The sequence below is a fragment of the Maylandia zebra genome, linkage group LG14 (genome assembly GCF_041146795.1).
Source record: "Maylandia zebra isolate NMK-2024a linkage group LG14, Mzebra_GT3a, whole genome shotgun sequence".
NCBI classification, from domain to species: Eukaryota; Metazoa; Chordata; class Actinopteri; order Cichliformes; family Cichlidae; genus Maylandia; species Maylandia zebra.
The window spans coordinates 16,229,813-16,248,412 of NC_135180.1; the positions used below are offsets into that span (position 1 = coordinate 16,229,813).

An 18,600-nucleotide genomic window follows, 5' to 3' on the forward strand; every position below is an offset into this window, starting at 1 on the left:
CTATGAGTAAATGACTGAAAACATTTACTGTGTATGCCTCTTGCATGCAAGAAGATGTAACTTGTTAATGTGGGTAACCTGTGGACAGGGGTCAACACTCTGGTGACTCCATTAATGTGGTGCAACAATCTGTGCAATTTATTTTGTATTTTTTAATGGCTATTATGGCCCTTGATGTTCTTTTTTAGTTTAGTCTTTCTGCATACAGCCCTATTGTGACTGTTTGCCTGTGAAAAACACTTAACAAATAAACTATCTGACTTATTTATTAACTTATTAACTAACAAAATATGGACGAAAGACAAGCACAATCAGTACATAAGACTCAGCTAAACAGAGACCTAAAGGTTCAGTCATTGAAAAATACCATGCCAACAACTGAACTCTCAAGTAGGAGATACATCATTAGTGCAGATAGCAGGAATTATGAAGCATCATGGAGGTATTAGGGAAGAAGAGGGGTTTAGGTGAATAGAAAGGGCCCATACAAACCTGCTCTCACTGCCTTGCTCCTTCTTTTCTCTGACCTTCAGCCACTTCCTCAACAGGAAACGCTTACGGCGAGGAGATGCACTTGGTGTGGAGCACCTCGACCAGGAAGGAGCATCTTCGTCGCTTGATGGTGTGATTTCGATGGAAGGCAACTGAAGGTACTCCTTGGAGCTGGAACGGGATCTGGCTGTAAGGTGGCAGTTGGTCGGCCGCCCTCTTTCGATCTCCCTTTCACTGGGCACATTCTTCATGCGGCGCATTTTGAAGCGTTTGCGACGGAGGGTTGGTGTTGACGAGCTGGATCGCACAGAGCCATCTGACACAGCATTGTTTCCTCCATCGGAGTATGCTGGAGCATCTTTTGGCACACTCACCTGGAGTGAAGGAGGTCTAAGAGTGTCAGTCATGATTTTTGCCTAGCTCTCTAAATACTCCCCTAAAGCACTTCTTTTAAGATACACAACTTAAGATTATTACAGGTCTTGCAATTCTGTGCCTTGAAGAATTGCAGAAAAGCTCAGGGCTGAACAAGTGAGGCACAGTTGAGATCCTTGAAAATCTTTGGTAGACCTCCCATAGCCCCTTCAGGTCTTGTTTATGTTAAAGCCCTTTCTGCATGCTAGCCTACGGATTATAAGACTGGCATATAGATCCTGGTAGTAGATATCTAAGGCTTAACCAAGTCCTTTTGCTGCTCCTCAGCTGTTGGTGTTTGTGTAGCTCAGTGGCCAGCTGACTGATTTAGAAGAGCAGTCTTGTGGCGGTGAACTCAGGCTGGAGAGAAGAGGGCTAGATTAGATAACAAAGGGGGCTTCTGTTCTGAGGCTAGCAGATGAAACATGTATAAGGTCTGTCAGGGAGTGTAACACAACTCCTTTGCTGGTTCTCCCTAGGGACTGGGAGGCCAAGTTACACACACACACACCCAACTACACATTTACTATGCCACTGTCCGAGAGCTGTTATTTTAGCTACCGCTAATGCTAAAGGGAAGGCAACCACTGTCAGCTCTTGATTGCCGATTCCGATGTATGAGGTTGGGAGGCTGTTTGCCGTCACTTTGTGCTCATTTTGGCGATGCTGCAGGAAGACACTGTTGCTTCAGGCTGAAGTCCGTCTTGTGCCCCAGTGTGCCGTGCTCTCCACACAGTTAATGCCTACAGGTTAAAGGGAAGTGATAGGACTGCAAGGTAAAGGCAAGGCTGAGGATGATAATGGCCAAGTTAAGCAGTCACACACGCACACACAACCACACAGGCAGATAATCAAAAGAGGCAGGGCTTAATGGACAAGAACCCACACAGACAAAGGAAGACACCATGGACACCAATCACAGGAGACAGGCAGCACACTGTTCTACTCAACATACGCTACCTACCCACCACCATGCACCAGCTTAAGTCTGTCAAACCACAAGGCCTTTGTTAAATGTATACAAGACTATAAACCTTCTGCCAATGTCCACAAAAAAAAGGAAAGGAAAAAAAAAGTCGCATGTAATGGATGGCCTCTGTGGATCACTATCATTGTAAACAGAGGATATTTGAGTGGTTGCAAACTGTTTTATGTGGTATGTACTCAACAGAGAAGCTTTCTTTACAATTCTGAAGATGGCAATTCTTTCAGCAGGTGATTTTGAAACTGCAACGTTACTGACAGGTCCTTGATGTCTTGTTTTTTTTGAATGAGAGCAAAACCACACATGTCACTATTGTATGTCTAACTGTGAAGCAAAAAAAAAAAAAAAAAAAAAACACGACAAAAAGTGAAATGGGGGCATGTTAGAAATCAACACAGAGCAAGTTGCCAGTACTGTGTGAGAAAATGAGATACAAGTATCAACACATGCTCATGCCCAAATCACCAAAATATTAAGAAATGCTCAGAATCTTTTGCTGTCACATTTAAGTATATTTGTTTAAATGGGAAGGACAATGCTAGCTTACTAGCAGTGTTGGGTAAGTTACTTTAAAAAAGTAATTAATTACTAATTAGTTAGTCAATATTGTATTTAAAATTACTGTGTCAGAAAAGTAACTTAATTACTAAATAAGTAATTTAACTAAATACTTCTTAAAATCCCTATAAACCTTGAGTGGGCAAACAATAGAAATTAAACTCTTTAAATAATAAATACATTTTTTAAAGACGGAGACTCTACAGTAAGCGGTAGCATCTCTTCCACAATGTAGCCTGCAATCATTTTTTAAGCTCACCTTCAGACGCTTTCTGTGCTGCTGAAGTAAAATCAGGTTTTGTCTGCTTAGCAGGAGTTGCCGCGGTGTTATCCATGGATGATGAACAAGGATCACTCAGAAGTGTTTGTCTATGCTCTCGTGTCAGGCGCTTCAGTAAATTACTCGTGCTATTAACAGCAGCCGATAGTTTTTTCTCCCCAGGATATAGCTTGTCTGCTTGTTTCAGAAAAGTGAAGAGATGGGAATATGTCCATTTCATAAAACAGCCACTCGCTTCAGCCGAGTCCGACATCTTCCGCTTTAGAATACAACTATGCAGCAAACTGGCGCGAAATGACGTGCACCTGCACTACAACGATGTTAAAGCGGCAGAGTTTACTTCTACGTTTAGAAGAAAAATTATTGAAATTATATAATGATATTCAGCGAGTTTAATTATTTTACAATGTAACACAAGTACATTGTAAATAACTGTAATTAAAATACCTAAAAATGAACAGTAATTAGTTACTCTACTTTTTCAGTGGAAAAGTAATTTAATTACAGTAACGTGTTACTTAGTAACGCATTACACCCAACACTGCTTACTAGTTTACTTTATAGAATTTTACTTATTTTACTAATTTTATTCAGAGTGGAAGATAAAAAAACAAACAAACATATGAAATACATGAACTGAAAAACCATACTAGTTTAAGAAAATATTAGCTCAGACTAAATTTGATGGCAGCAACACATCTCGAAAAAGTTGGGACAAGGCTATTTTTACCAGTCGATAAGCATCCCCTCCTCTTTTAACAGTTTGTAACTGAGGAGACCAGTTTCTGGACTTTTGGTGGAGGAATGCTGTCCTTTCCTTTTGTTCTATTTCGAATAAAATAATGGTTTATGAAATTTGCAACTCACTGCGCTTTCTTTACTTTTTGCGCATGGTCCCAACTTTTGCCGAATTTTATTCGTAGACTTTCTAACATTAGAAGGCAAACTTTTCTTGGGTATCACAGTGATAAGCCTGCTGGAGATTGGAAAGGTTTCCCATTCTGTGACGTGACAATGCGACAGAAGGTGTGACAATGGCATAAACAAAAAATGCTCAGTTACAATCTCAAGGCTCAAGGTTTAATTAGGCTTAAGCAGAAACAAGTGCTTTAAAATGTGATGCCATGGCATCCTTACCATGTGCTGTATTTGATGAGTTGTGAGCGAGACTGCTACTGACAAGATAGCAGAGTGAATAGTGAATAGTGAAAATAACCATCTGTGCTTTCTCATAGCCCACACCATTAAAAATACTAGCATGGTTGTTGTGCACATATGGCTTTCTCAGTTGGGATCTATGAGGTGAGAAACAAACAGAGACTGGTAGTTTATATGCCTGCTATGGTAAAGACAGTGCACATCATGTTTGCAGAAAGAGACTGAATAACATTACTACTGCTGTTTCTAATATTCCTACGAAAACTAATCATGTAATAATTAAACAGTTAAAGCCAGTCAATAATAAAGCACTTTAAAAATGTATAAACTTCATAAGGTGTCAAGATTAAATATCGAAGACAGGATCATCCAGAGTCAACGATCTCATTGACTAGAAGCCCTGTTTTCTGTAGAAGCTCTTACAGATTTAGAAGTATAAGAGAGGAATATAACCATGCAATAAGTTTGCCCAGAGAAAGTGAGAACATGAAAATCCCACTCTTAAGTCAGAAAAGGCCTGATCTTAAAGATGATCCAGGAGTCATAATAGAAGTGGGATTTGCCGGCTGCACTCCAGCATTACAAAACATACTGTAAAGTCAAGAGAAAAAAAATCCTCCAAGGTTTCTTGCAGCGTGTTAAAGCGGCAGCCAAACGGATAAAATTAATTCATACCTTGTATCCTAAAATTGAACCTTTAACAACAGATCTCCAGGGTATCGTAAGTAGGACAAAGTTGGCTTTTATCCATGCGTGTTTTTAAGAAATCAACTGCGCTATGATAGTATGACTACACATAACACTTCAACTGTGTGGTTAGAACCTCATTGGCAATGCAGAAAATAGGCCAGGTCTAATAATGGGTTGGTTTTTTTAACAGGATGCAAATATAAGCTTGTTCACAACTACATTCAGCGGTATTTAAAAAAAACAAAAACAAAAAAAACAGGATGTAAACCACTCACACCTTTTTTTTTAGCTGCCTACACTTCCAACCCTCTGCATCAACTGGCTCATCTGCATGACTAAATCAAAAGAAAATAAAGGAACCACTGATGCCAACAAGCACCACCACTGAAGATTCACCATTGGTAACCATCAAAACATTGCTGAAGACATGGTACACTACAGAACCAACGATATGGAGCTGAAAGAAGCATGGGAGGATTTAGGGCTGTGCGATATGACCAAAATCTCATCTATCGTCCCGATAACGATATAAATCACAAAAATGTAACATTTTCTGTAAATTCTGTGAATCTTGGGCAGCTCGACTTGCGGGAAGTGTTTCCAGGTGGGAGTCGTGGACCTGGAGTCGAGTGTTTTAACCGATGCATGAATCTATACATTTTTAGACACAAGTTGTAACGGCCGCCGTTTCTTTGTGAGTATTTATTACACGGCGTGCTGCGGGGAAAAGCCTATTCTAACGTTTGAGTCTAAGGTTTATTTTTTAGCACCTTTTTTGCTTCTCATCCGTAAATACCCTGCATCTTTCACGTGATTGTTTATTTTGAAAAGTCTCAACAGGATCTTGAGCTTTAATTGTGAAAGGTTTATGTGAAAGATAAACAAGCGGACATGCGATGGTTTTACCGTCGTTGTTGCTAACCACAACGCATAAAAACAGGCGCTTGTCCGTCTGTAGTGTGCACACTATAATATAAGAGAAAGAGAGAACTTTAAGAAATTAATATAGCCACTACAGTGACCATCAAAATGATGAAAAAATATTGCCGTAAACAGTTTATTTTGCGACACCACGAAACAAACGATAGCGTAAAATGAAACGATTGATGTTTTTATATTGTCATCCGATATATATCGTTATATCGAACAGCCCTAGGAGCATGAGATCTACTTAGTTTACTTTACCGAACTGATTTTATGTGGTACACGCCGCTCAAAAATCTGTCAAAAAATGTTTTAGTACGACTTTGCTAAGCTACGAAGCCGCACCGCTTGATGGATTGTGGGAGCATTACGGCTACCGTAGTCAGGAGCCTCACGGAGTGGTACGTACTGTACTTCAACATAATATTACGGTATTGTGTGTGTATAATCTCTTTTTAAGTTTTGTGGATATTATATGGTTATGCTCAGGATATGTCGGCCAATTTCCACTGGAAATGCCTTTTGGTTAAACTGTCAGCAAAGAATTTGGATTTGCACTGTTAAATTTTTATATAACTTTAATGCACATAAAAAAAACAAACAGCTGCTTCTTTAAGTGAAAATACATTGAATGAGTTTTTTGCACTAATAAAGTTGTGGAATTGTAAAGTATTTTGTCCTACGTCAATTATATCGTTATCACAAATTTTTAAATATATATTGTGATAAATATTTTTGGCCATATTGCCCTGCCCTAGTAGTAAGACCTGCTATGATGACAGTTTAGAGATGGTGGCAAAAACACAGGAGGCACAGCTGGAGGTGACAGAGTTAACATTTTCATTGGTAGTGATCAAGATGGACAGGGTTAGAAATGAGAACATCAGAGGGACAGCTCAGACTGAGAGGTCTGGAAACAATGTGAGGAAAGTGAGGCTGAGATGGTTTGGAGCACAGTAGAAAGGATAGTGGATATATTGGATAATATGTTGCCAGGCAGGAGGAAAAGAGGAAGACCACAGAGACGATTCATGTAGGGAAGGAAGACACGCAGAGAGTTGGGGTGAGAGAGGAGGATGCTGGGGACAGGATGAGATGCATGAGGCACTGTGGCAACCCCTAAAGGCAGTAGCTCAAAGAAGAAGACGAAGAATATTCAGATAAAAGCTGCAAATTCAACATGCTACCAGTAACCCACTGCAGGCTTCCTTGCAATTTGTCATGTAAGATTATATCAAATATTCAGCTTAAAGCCACTTTATTGTTCAAAGATCAGTGCAGAATGGCAGCACTGTTTTGTAGTCGAGTGAAATAAAGGCTTTTAGGAAATTCTTACAGTATGAAAGCTACCCTATTGTTTACTCTTGTTGCACATGTGCACAGTCATGAAGATGAGCTTTTGCAGGAACCCTGTGTAAAAAATTTGCTCACTATTTAAAGTTAAAGGTGCTGCTACTCTTTACTATACATTCACACACATACACACAATGACCTAGAGGCTGAGCATGGAAGTGGGGAAACATCATGAATTAATCATGGCAAGACAACGTGTCTCATTACAATTTCACACATTCTAGCAAACTCGGGTTGTACTCTGACACTGCTCGACTCACACGTGAGCAGGTGATGTCATTTTTAGCATGACTGAGCGCTTAGCTTTGGTTGTTCTGTAGTTAAATGAACAGATTAATAGTTTTCATTATAGTTATGCATGTGAGAAACACTGCTCTCTAGCTGGAGAGCATGTTGACACACCTGTCTAATATAATATTAAAATCCAGAGTGCACAGCAGGAAGGACCCGAATGGTCTAACCATCTTGTGTCTCAGTGCCTTGTGCACTTTGCCATGTGGACATTAGCGGAGTCAACAGATGGGCCTACCACAGAGCGGCTTTGCTGTTACAGCTGAGAAGGCGATCGCAGTTTTCCATCACTGTAATGACTACAGAAGACAGGACAACCATGTGATTGCTTGCCTTTCACGCGTCATTACTGACTATCAAAGTTCAACTCTATTGTTCTCTGCATCTCTATTCTTAGCACTCTGTCCCTGTTAGCACAATGTCAAAGACTGTGGGCAGATTACAGAGGCATGCTAATGCCAATTAACAAACACTCATGAAAATACATGCAACATAAAGTGTTCTGATTAGTCAAATTAATTCTTTACAAGAGCATAAAATATGCAGCATACAGGACTGGGAGATCCATGGCGTTTTGGTAAGTAATACTACGTGTAATAACCATGGTATGGATGGTGGATTACACTTTTAAAGTGGATATTTCAGTGTGGGTGGTAGGAGCATATGGCAATAACAGATTTTCTTTTCTATTTTTTTCAATAACAAGCGTGGGAATCAAGCTCTAAAAGTTTCTCCATACGTGCATCTACAAACTCAAGTTTCAAAATTAAACTACCTACCAGAAAAGTTTTGGAATACTGTTGTGCTCCTCCAACCAAATTACTAGTCATCATGTTAAGTACATATTATGGTGCATTTTAAGGTATTTATGGTCTTTCGACACATTAGAAAAATTAATTTAAAAAGAAAACACGCTGAAAAAAAAAGAAGAAGAAGAAACTGAGTTAAATTTGACTGGTGGAATCATAGCAACAACAACAAAATGTCAAAGACACTGAACAAAAATGGGGAAAAAAATTTTTCACATAAAATATTTATCCACTGGCTCTGCCAATGTCTTTCTGCAGGCATGATGTCTTTTCCCTACTAAACAACCTATTGCTCATACCAAACTGTATCTTTGAGCAGCTATATGCCTTTGGGAAACTCAGTAGTGTTGCAGAACTTTATAACACTGGATCTAGTTGGGTGACAGGCAAGTGTTACAGTACATCTTGAGTGGAGCTAATAGGATTAGAAAACAGTTTATGTAATAGAAAATTAACCTCATCTTACCTTTTCCTTTTGCTGCACTAAACTACCGTACAAATCTCAGAAGTGCTCCAGTACAGCACGCTGACTTTAAAGAAGGAACACATTGTACTGCAAACGACATGTTCAGTGGTCTCTCTCGCTCCGTCTCTCTTTATCGGTTCACCAGATTTATTTTAGAAACACGTTAAAAATGAATGCATTTTTTTTTCAGGAATAAAAAAAAAAAAAGGTACATGTACAAGTGCTAAGCTAAAGGTCTTGTTAAAAGACCACCCTGAGACATGTACAAGCTTTACCATGCAGCTTCCCAAAGTGCATCCTTCTTAATCTGAGCTAGCAAGCAATCCCATGTCCCATATTTTACTTCATGAAAAGGGCTGACTCCTTCTCTTGGAAGACTTGCTGTACTGATCAAAACACCAGCTTTCATCACTTATTTAGATACTGTGCCATCTAAAAATAACCTCGTTAGACTATGGAAACAAGCACAGCTGTTCTGTGGAACTGATTGTGAGTCAAACCTACACTTAAAGGAAATTAAGAGAGATTCAGGTGAACAACCAGACATATTTTATTCTAACCTAGATATGCTGTGACTCACATTTGTAACTAAAATAAAATATACACTCAATGGACCTGCTCTTTTTCCTGTTCGCCTTGCTGGTATTAGGTTTGACTCCCTTTTCCCTTCAGAACTGCCTTAATTCTTCAAGGCATCGATTCAACCAGGACCCGGAAGCTCTCATTAGAGATTTTGGTACATATTGCCATGACAGCATCACACAGATGGCACAGATTTGATGGACTCACATCCATGATGCAAATTTCCCTTGCAAATTGCGATCTGGTGATTGTGGAGGTCGTCTGAGTACAGTGAAGTCATTGTCATGTACAAGAAACCAGTTTGAAATCTGCTGACTTGTTACATGGCATCCTGCTGGAAGAAGCCATCAGAAGATGTGGTTATAAAGCGATAGGTATGGTCAGGTGGCATCTAAACAATAATCAGTTTGTAGTACGGGGCCCATAACAGAAGGAATGGTTCAAAAACATGGATACTTTCATGTGGTCATGCCAAACTTTACTTTTAACTGTACAATTTGAATGTTGCAGCAGAAAGAATTGAGAATCATTAGCTTTAGCGACATTTTTCAAATCTCCTATTGCCCAGGTCACCAACAGACAGGCCACAGTCCAGCTCAAGATCCAGAGGCTATTCTGGAGCAGCGGTGGACTTTTAAGAAAAATATTCTAGCTAACCAATACGCTGTATCTGTCGCAGATGACAGATTATGACTCATTTTCAAAGACCAGTGAAAAGTTTAGGTTTTTATCTTTAATTTTTTTAGAGAGAGATGGGCAGCACGGTGTTTAGCACTGTTGCCACACAGCAAGAAGGTCCTGAGTTCAATTCCACCATCAGGGCGGGGTATTTCTGTGTGGAGTTTGCATTTTCTCCCCGTGTTTGCGTGGTTTTACTCCGGCTTCCTCCCACCGTCCAAAGACATCTAGTTTGTGGGGATAGGTTAACTGATTAATCCAAATTGCCCATAGGTGTGAATGTGAGAGCAAATGGTTGTCTGTCCCTGTGTGTAAGCCCTGCGACAGACTGGCGACCTGTCCAGGGTGTACCCTGCCTCTCGCCCTATGACAGCTGGGATAGGCAACAGCGCCCCCCGCGACCCTGAAAAGGATAAGCGGAAGCGAATGGATGGATGGATGGATAGTTTTAGATATTCATGTTAAAACATTGCTTCAGATTTCAATTTCAGATTAAAAAAAAAACATGGTGCCAAAGTGGGATGATGGTTCTTTTTTTCAAAAGAATATATCGAAAAGTATTTGATATATGAAGCTAAAAATTTCACAGCGCTCATTATGTTAAAACCTTGTACCATATAATTTTCTGGTGAACCCTGCATCTTATAGTAAAAAATATATAATATGCATTGTTGGAAAACTATTGAACAGAACGTTCTTTCTTTAACTACATGCAGCCACTGATACAACTATTAGGCTTTATGATATGTCACCTAATGATATTTCAGGCTTTTACGTGAGGACATGTTCTCTAAATGGATTGTAATTGAATAGCCATGTTCTATAGTCCAATTTTGGTGAGCCCATGCAACCCATGTAGCCTCTCTTTTCTGTTCTTAGGAGTGGTACCTAGCGTGACCCTCTGCTGGTATAGTCGTCCGTTTCAAAAATTGACATGTTGTAATAATAATAATAATAATAATGGATTGGATTTATATAGCGCTTTTCAAGGCACCCAAAGCGCTTTACAATGCCACTATTCATTCACTCTCACATTCACACACTGATGGAGGCAAGCTACAGTTGTAGCCACAGCTGCCCTGGGGCAGACTGACAGAGGCGAGGCTGCCATATCGCGCCATCGGCCCCTCTGGCCAACACCAGTAGGCAAGTAGGGTAAAGTGTCTTGCCCACGGACACAACAACCAGGACAGAGAGCCCAGGGATCGAACCAGCGACCTTCCGGTTACAGATGCGATTCCCAACCCCCTGAGCCACGGTCGCCTGTTGTGCATTCAGAGAGGCTCTTGCATACCTTGGTTTTACGTTATTTGGTTGCCTCCCTATCAGCTTAATCCAGTTTGGCCATTCTCCATGTCTTTAAGCATCAACCAGGAATGTGATGATAGCAAATATTTAGTAGTCGGTACCAATAGAATAACATGATTCTCTATACCCCAGAGATTCTATACCTTGGTGGAGTCAGACTGTTTAAAATGTTATTATATTTGGTTGATGGTTTCTGAGTAAGAAATTTCCTAGTTATCTCAAACACAGGTAAATGCTATCATTTACTTCTTCTGGTCAGATACATCACCTTATAATCACGAGCTTTCAAACAAAGTAAGAACACTAAAATTTTTTGGGGGAGCATTTTGTTGTTCACAAGAAGAAAAACGTTATGTCAGTACCACAGAAGGTCATGCCAAAACCACATGCAGTGTGCAACAGGAAAAGGCAAGTGCAAGAAACTTAGATATTTTCCACAACGGAAACCCCCCATAACCTCTAGCTCAGTCAGTTCAACACCTAACACAATGCACACTTAAAACGCCCTAACCATTAAAACAACATGAAATAAAAAAATGCAGGCCAAACTTTCTTTATGCACATCCATAGGACTATATATAATATACTCCGTGGAAGCTACTTAAATAGCAGGAATGCAGAAAAAAACTCAATGAGGTAAAGAAAACTGTGACTGAGAGTCATTTCCTGTGGAGTAAGAGGCATTTTCCCAGGCCTGACAACCACAGACAGTGAAGAGAACTAGGGCTGTCGGAAACCAGTAGACATGAGACGTTGAGATGCATTCAAATTGGCCTCACTAAGAACAAGCTGGGTATAGAACTGTTCAGGGCTGTTAAGCCAGGTTTAAAAAACAAGAATGTGCCTGAAATATATTTGCAAAACAAAGAAAAGAATGATTAGAATCTGATCATGCTTATATGTATCATGTGTTTGTGACAAAGGCTGATCGGATACCTACAGAAAACTCCAACAGAAGACATGAAAGAGGAGTCTGGAGGTTGTCCCTTTGTTCAGCATCACACTAAATGACACTTAGTTTGCATAATCTAGTGACATGTTAATAATCAAACCTTTATTTCTGTACACATTCGCTCTTTTTGTGCATCTGTTGTTTAGGAAAGTAACCTGATTATATGTGAATGTGTCACCTAATGACGCTAATTCATTTGAAGGAATTTTTAAGGCCCTAGATATTCCTGGATATTCCTGGATATTCCACTTCCTGCTGTGACAAAACAAATTTCCCACGTGTGGGACTAATAAAGGTTATCTTATCTTATCTTATCTTATATTAATAGCTCAGGTGTTCTCCAACACACACATATTTTAGCATATTTTTTAGGATTAATTTTCATCCCAAGCAAGTCACTGAAACCATTTGATCAGTTAGGAAACAAATAACAATTCTAAACTTGACCAACATTAAAAGGTTTTAAGTGTAAATCAAATCATTAATAAAATTTTAGAATGCAAAGGAAAAAATAAGAACACCACGATGATCTGCTTTAGGTGTAATACTCATTTAGTATACAATGAAGTAGCAAGACTAGGATCCAGTCCTGAGTTGAAAATGACCAATTAAAACAAAGCGAGCACAGAGCAACACCGTGCATCAGAGAGCTGGTAGCTGAAAAGTAGAGCTGGGCGATATAAGATTTTTTCATATCACGATATGTTTTTTTCATTTCAGGCGATAACGATATCTATCACGATATAAGCCAAATAACTATATTTGTAAGATTTAAATGTGCCGTTGCTCACAAGTAAAATGTGAAATAATCAGCAGCTTGTTTTTATTTAAATATTTATTTCCCATAATAAGTTCAACAGGGTAGATGTACTTGAGGAACATGAGACTTTTTCAGATAAATAAAGGCAAATATTGCAAACTACACAAAAGGCAGCCGCTAAAGCGTTTAAGTTTCAAAATAGAACAAACGAAACAGACGACTAAATTGTCAATTCCACTTAGAAACAAAATATTAATTCTAAAAATAAATCTTAGTTTGTTTTACAGAAGAACAGACAAAATTGACTAACTTTTGTCAATATCAAATAAACTGAGAACTAAAAGGAAATTCTCAATCTCTCCTTGTTGTATAGCTTCGCTTTTCAAACAGTTTTAACAGTTACTTTAGTCTGACAAAAGCCGAATGACGAATTAGCGCTTCCAGTCAGAGACTGAGGCTACGTCCACACGTACACGGGTATTTTTGAAAACGGAGATTTTCCGTTTTCGTTTTAAAAAAAAATCCCGTCCACACATAAAGGCAGAAATGAAGGAAAACGCTGCTGTGAACATGCCAAAGCAGCAGGTGGAGCTAGATTCCTAACCGTGCAGAAATGTTGGCCAATCAGAAGTCTAGAAGCCTCGGTGGGAAAAAGTAAACAAAGCTGGGGCATAGAAGCAGAACCGAGTCGTATGTGTGGAGGGACAGTAACTGTGTGTATATGTAAGCATTTAAACACTGCAGAGAGTAGAATTAACAGTAACAGTATTGTAGAAATTCATTTCACCGAAACAATAACGTGGCGCACAGTGTGACGTCAAAGAATGCACACACCTTTGATGCTGTGTTTTCTCCGTTTTTCTAGTCCACACGTAAATGCAAAAACAGAGTTTTCAAAAATCTTCGTTTTCAGTGACCAAAAACGCCGTTTACGTGTGGACGAAAGGTGCAAACGCATAGAAAAATCTGCGTTTTCAAAAATACCCGGGTACGTGTGGACGTAGCGCATGCACCAGTTTATTGTATTTCCAGACTTGCTTTTGGCACAATTTACAGTGCACGCGACTCTGTTTTTTGTCAGACTTGAAATAGCCGAAATACCTTCACACTACGGAACTTCTATGGCTCTTCCGTTCGACAATCTCTCCGGCGTTGGAACCATCATCTGTTTTCTCTTCGGTCACGCTCGGTTGATTTTTCTAGTCGGCACACTCATTTCCTCCATTACCCGGGCGGTACGGTGGCTGGCTGCTTCCCAAACAAACACACGTGCGGCTTGGCACTTGTGCTGTACGTAACAAGTCACGTGACGTGACGCTGCGGCTGTGATTGGTTCGGCTCTGCGCTACTTAATTTGGATTGGCTGTTCTTTTTTTTTTTTTTTTTAAGAGGACAAGAGCGGCGAGGTCTATCGCGATAGTTTAATTTCTCTATCGAGAAAAAGTTATATCGCGATACATATCGTTATCGTTCTATCGCCCAGCTCTATTGAAAAGTCGACGATGTACTGCAACCTGTATGAACACAGACTAAAAATGCACAAACTGAGCAAGATTTCAAACTTGTACCAGCAGGAGCGCTACAAGCTGATCACACTGCTGGAAGCAGAAAGGGTTCGGGTATCCACCAAAGGATCAGCTGAAGCAGAGGGGCAGTGAAATTGTAAAGCTCGACGAGGAGAAAGAAAGTCTTTCTGCAAGGCTCAGCAAAATCTTGTGACAGACAAGCCCTGGCTGCCAAAACAGTCCTCTGAGGGAGAGCCAGAGAACAGATGCAGAAGACTGAAATACATTTTAGAAGAAGGCTGTAGAGGAACAAAATTTTTAAAAAGTGCTGTTGGAAAAAAGAAGATGCCAAAGGAAGTAAAGCAAAAAGGGAAGGAGACATGAAAATGGACGCTCATGCTGAACCACCTCTCTACACCCGTTCTCCATCTCCTTCAAATTACCTCTCCAGCCTCCCTTCCTTATACCTGTGTCTTTCCTCTTTCCTTTATCTTCCCTTTGCTCCAATTACCTCCACCCTGACCCCACTCTCCAAAACCACTTTACCTCTACTTTACTCCCTTGATTCCGCAAACCTCCATACATTTTATATATATTACCCTTTTCCTCATATTTCTATATCCAACCTCAGAATGGTGGCTCAGTGATTAGTATGCACCTCTTCCACCTTCCATTGCAACCTATGCAGCCAGGTTCTTCTGAAAATCATTAGAGTTACTATAATTATCAACATAAATTATATAGTATAATTATTAAAGCAAACCAATCATACTTCTGCATCTATCTACAAATTTAAGTAGACAGAATAGAGTCCAACTGCACTAGATTGTGGCTGTTTATTAAGATTTAAGATGGTCAAAGGAGCTTGCAAAGAAAAGCGTCTGGACTTCTTTAAGTTACTTGAAGACGTTTCACCTCTCATCCGAGAAACTTCTTCAGTTCTATGGTCAAATGGTGGAGAGTCCCAGATTTAAACCTAGTGGGAGTGACCCCCCACCGAGGGACAAAAGGACCCCCTGATGATCCTCTAATAGCCTGAGCCAAGGTGTGAAACTGGGTGTGGGTCCCAATCAGCCAGAGTTTCGGGTGAGTTCATTGTGAAACCTGGCTCCACCTTATCATGCGAATTCCTGAGATCAGATGGCCCAGGATGTGAGTGGGCGTTAAGGCGTCTGGGAAGGGATCTCAAAACTGGATTATAGATGGCAGAGAGTTGGTGTCGTAAACCACCGCCTCTGTTCAAAGATGTTCGCTCACAGTGGACATAGATGGCTTCTTTCACTCCTCTTTCAAACCATCTGTCCTCTCTGTCCAAAATGTGAACATTGGCATCCTCGAAAGAGTGACCTTTATCCTTAAGATGCAGATGGACTGCTGAGTCTTGTCCTGTGGAGGTGGCTCTTCTGTGTTGTGCCATGCGCTTGTGAAGTGGCTGTTTGGTCTCTCCAATGTAGAGGTCTGAGCATTCCTCGCTGCACTGTACAGCATACACCACATTGTTAAGTTTGTGTTTTGGCGTTTTGTCTTTCGGGTGAACCAGTTTCTGTCTGAGCGTGTTGCTGGGTCTGAAATACACTGGGATGTCATGCTTGGAGAAAACTCTCCTGAGTTTCTCTGATACACCGGCTACATAGGGGATGACTCTGTGGGGGGTCACTCCCACTAGGTTTATATCTGGGACTCTCCACCATTTGACCATAGAACTGAAGAAGTTTCTCGGATGAGAGGTGAAACGTCTTCAAGCAACTTAAAGAAGTCCAGACGCTTTTCTTTGCAAGCTCCTTTGACTACGATGACCTGGATGACTGAGAAGCTTCACAGACAAGATTTAAGATGATTCAAAGGTCTGAAGCACATTTGTAAAGGTTTATAAAGAAAAATTAAGTGCTTAACGTCACTGACAGAACTGAAAAGTGCTGTGGAGTTTAATTTACGAACTCTGACAAACCACAGTGAAAAACAAAGTTCATTGCCTCCATCAGGTAGAAATTATTTCTGCAGAAAAATGCTCCCCATCAGTGTTATATGAATTAACATTACTGCTGTGAATGTTTAAGGTGAGGTTCAGTTTAAATGCCTTATATTCTGTTGACCATACAGTAATGCATCATACTCTATAAAATGACATGTTTGTAGTGTGGCTGTTGTGGCTGACCACATCTCTCAAAACAGCTTTTAATGCACTGAGAAAAACAGGACTACACATTTTTAAAAAAGGCTATTGAAAGTGTCTCCATAGGTGCAGCGGTTTATGTTTGCCTACCAAACCAAACATGTAGAGATACCTGCAATGGTGACCTCTTGTGATTTAGAGAGCAGCCAAAACTAGCTCATCTACAGGTGGTTCAAAAAATGAAATGATGTGTCTGGTTGAGTTTAGTACATTCAATCAATTGTGCCTGCTTCATTAAACCAGAAATCAACCTTGCCTGTCCATAAGCCAGGCTTTCCTTTACAATGTGTTAAGGCCCGAAAAGTTGATTATGTTCATCTGGATGTAGAATTTTCAGGCCATGTCCACTTTAATACGTTTTCATTTGAAAACGCATCTTTTTCTCTCCGTTTTGGCCTTCCGTCCACACTGAGACAGCGTTTTCGGGCAAGGAAAACGTAGCGTTTTGAAAACGCTCTCCAAAGTGGTTACATTTGAAAACACCGTTTTTGCATCGAAGTGTGGACAGCGAACCTGGAGCCTTTTCGAAAACGATGACACATTTTAGTCATGTGATGCAGTCACGTGCCCTCCGCTATCTTAGCAGTAAGATAGCAGAGGGCATTATACAGCAACAGCCCTATTAAAGATTTGATATCAGTCTGTACATGCTCCAGATAGCTTTTCTTCAAATTCTTTAACTCACTCGCTTTTGCAACTTTGTGCTTTTGTGTTACTCGCAGCAACAACTCCACCTCATTGTTAATCCCTTTAAAAACACTCTGTTTTTCCGCAACATTTTGCCGCAATGTTGCAAAGAGCCAGAAAGTAAATAAGCAGCAGACAGAAATGAGGCAGGTCAAATCGTCTTGCGTTTCACGCATGCGCAGTACTGGAACATAAGCATTTTCAGACGTTTCAATGTGGGCGCACAACTCTGTGTAAATGACTGAAAACGATAGTGTGGACGTGGAGCGTTTGCAGACGAAAACTCCGTTTTCAAATTTATCCGGGCTAGTGTGGACGTAGCCTTAGTGGGAGAAACTTTTCATCACTCATTCAAGTGACTTCTTCAGTCTCAGTAATGTGTTAAGGGTTCTCAAGATTACACTCAGTTGATAACCTCAATCAGCCACCTCAATGCAACCATTGAGCTGACACCTTACTCATGCAACCTCAATGGTTCACATGCTGGCACAATGGGACGATGTGTCACAAAGGATTCACATCTTCGTTCGGGAATAACCCACATCTTGTTTCACACCTTGGCTCATGGGACAACAGATGCTGAACAGTGGGTTAATGACCCACAGATCACCACCAAGAGGACAACCCCACTAGGGTTAAATACCTCTGACTCTCCATTAGGCAGTTTTGGAATTACAAAAAAGCCCCTTGGAGTACACACACACACACACACACACAAGGTGCAGTGAAAGCAGAGGTAGAGACAGTCCCATCAAAGACCTGAGGTTTATCCAGACGATCAAAAACAACAAGATGTTCAAAGAAGGTGAAAACACATTCATCTACGAAAACGAAAGAAACCATAGATTCCAGTGGATTCATATCAAGCTAGTTTCCAGCGATAGCCAAGCGAGGCCACAAGATGGAAGAAATATACAAGATGGAACCAAACAATGAATTAGACGAAGGCTGTTTGAGATCTAAGAAGAGAGATCACTTTCACTTTGGTATGTTTTAACTGATGTCTATTTGCTTGACTTGCTTGCCCTCAGAGAACACCAGTGATTCAAGGTAGAGACAGCTACTAAGCATATCACTTGCAGGCATTTAGCAGTATTACAGCAACAATTTACAGCCAAATGATAACTAACTTAGTTCAGTAAGTTCCCTAAAACAAAGTCTGTCATGTCGCTCTTCCTGCAGTCTTTATTTCTGCTGCTTCCTTGCCTAAACCACACAGTAGTATCATAAACCCATCTTACGCAGATTATTTCCTGCTGTGCGCTAAACATAAGAAAGGACAGCTGTGGATAGCAGCATGACTCTCCCAAAGCTGACCAAAATTCACGTTTTGAATGACAAAGGAACAAAATCCATTACAGTCTGTCTGAGGTAATTTTGAGAAAATTGTAACAGTTTCTAAAAAAACTAAATGTTTTAGCGGTTTTACTTCACAAGTGCTATATATGCAGTGTACTACAAATAAGTAGGTTTTTGGAAGGATACCAATTTTTGTGCTACACTTTGATACCTGACTCCCACAGCTAGGAGCTGAA

The 18,600-nt window shown here is 40.3% G+C and overlaps 1 protein-coding gene across 6 annotated transcripts in view; it reads right to left on the reverse strand.

Moving 5' to 3' along the window:
- Positions 1–18,600, reverse strand: part of gramd1bb (GRAM domain containing 1Bb) — a 114,204-nt gene that overhangs the window by 70,833 nt on the left and 24,771 nt on the right. For all 6 annotated transcript variants that reach the window (XM_076892330.1, XM_076892332.1, XM_076892333.1 and 3 more), the window contains exon 2: positions 493–1,649. In XM_076892330.1, the coding sequence (XP_076748445.1) occupies positions 493–899 (407 nt within the window). In that variant the 5' untranslated portion in view covers positions 900–1,649. The remainder of the gene's footprint in view (positions 1–492; positions 1,650–18,600) is intronic.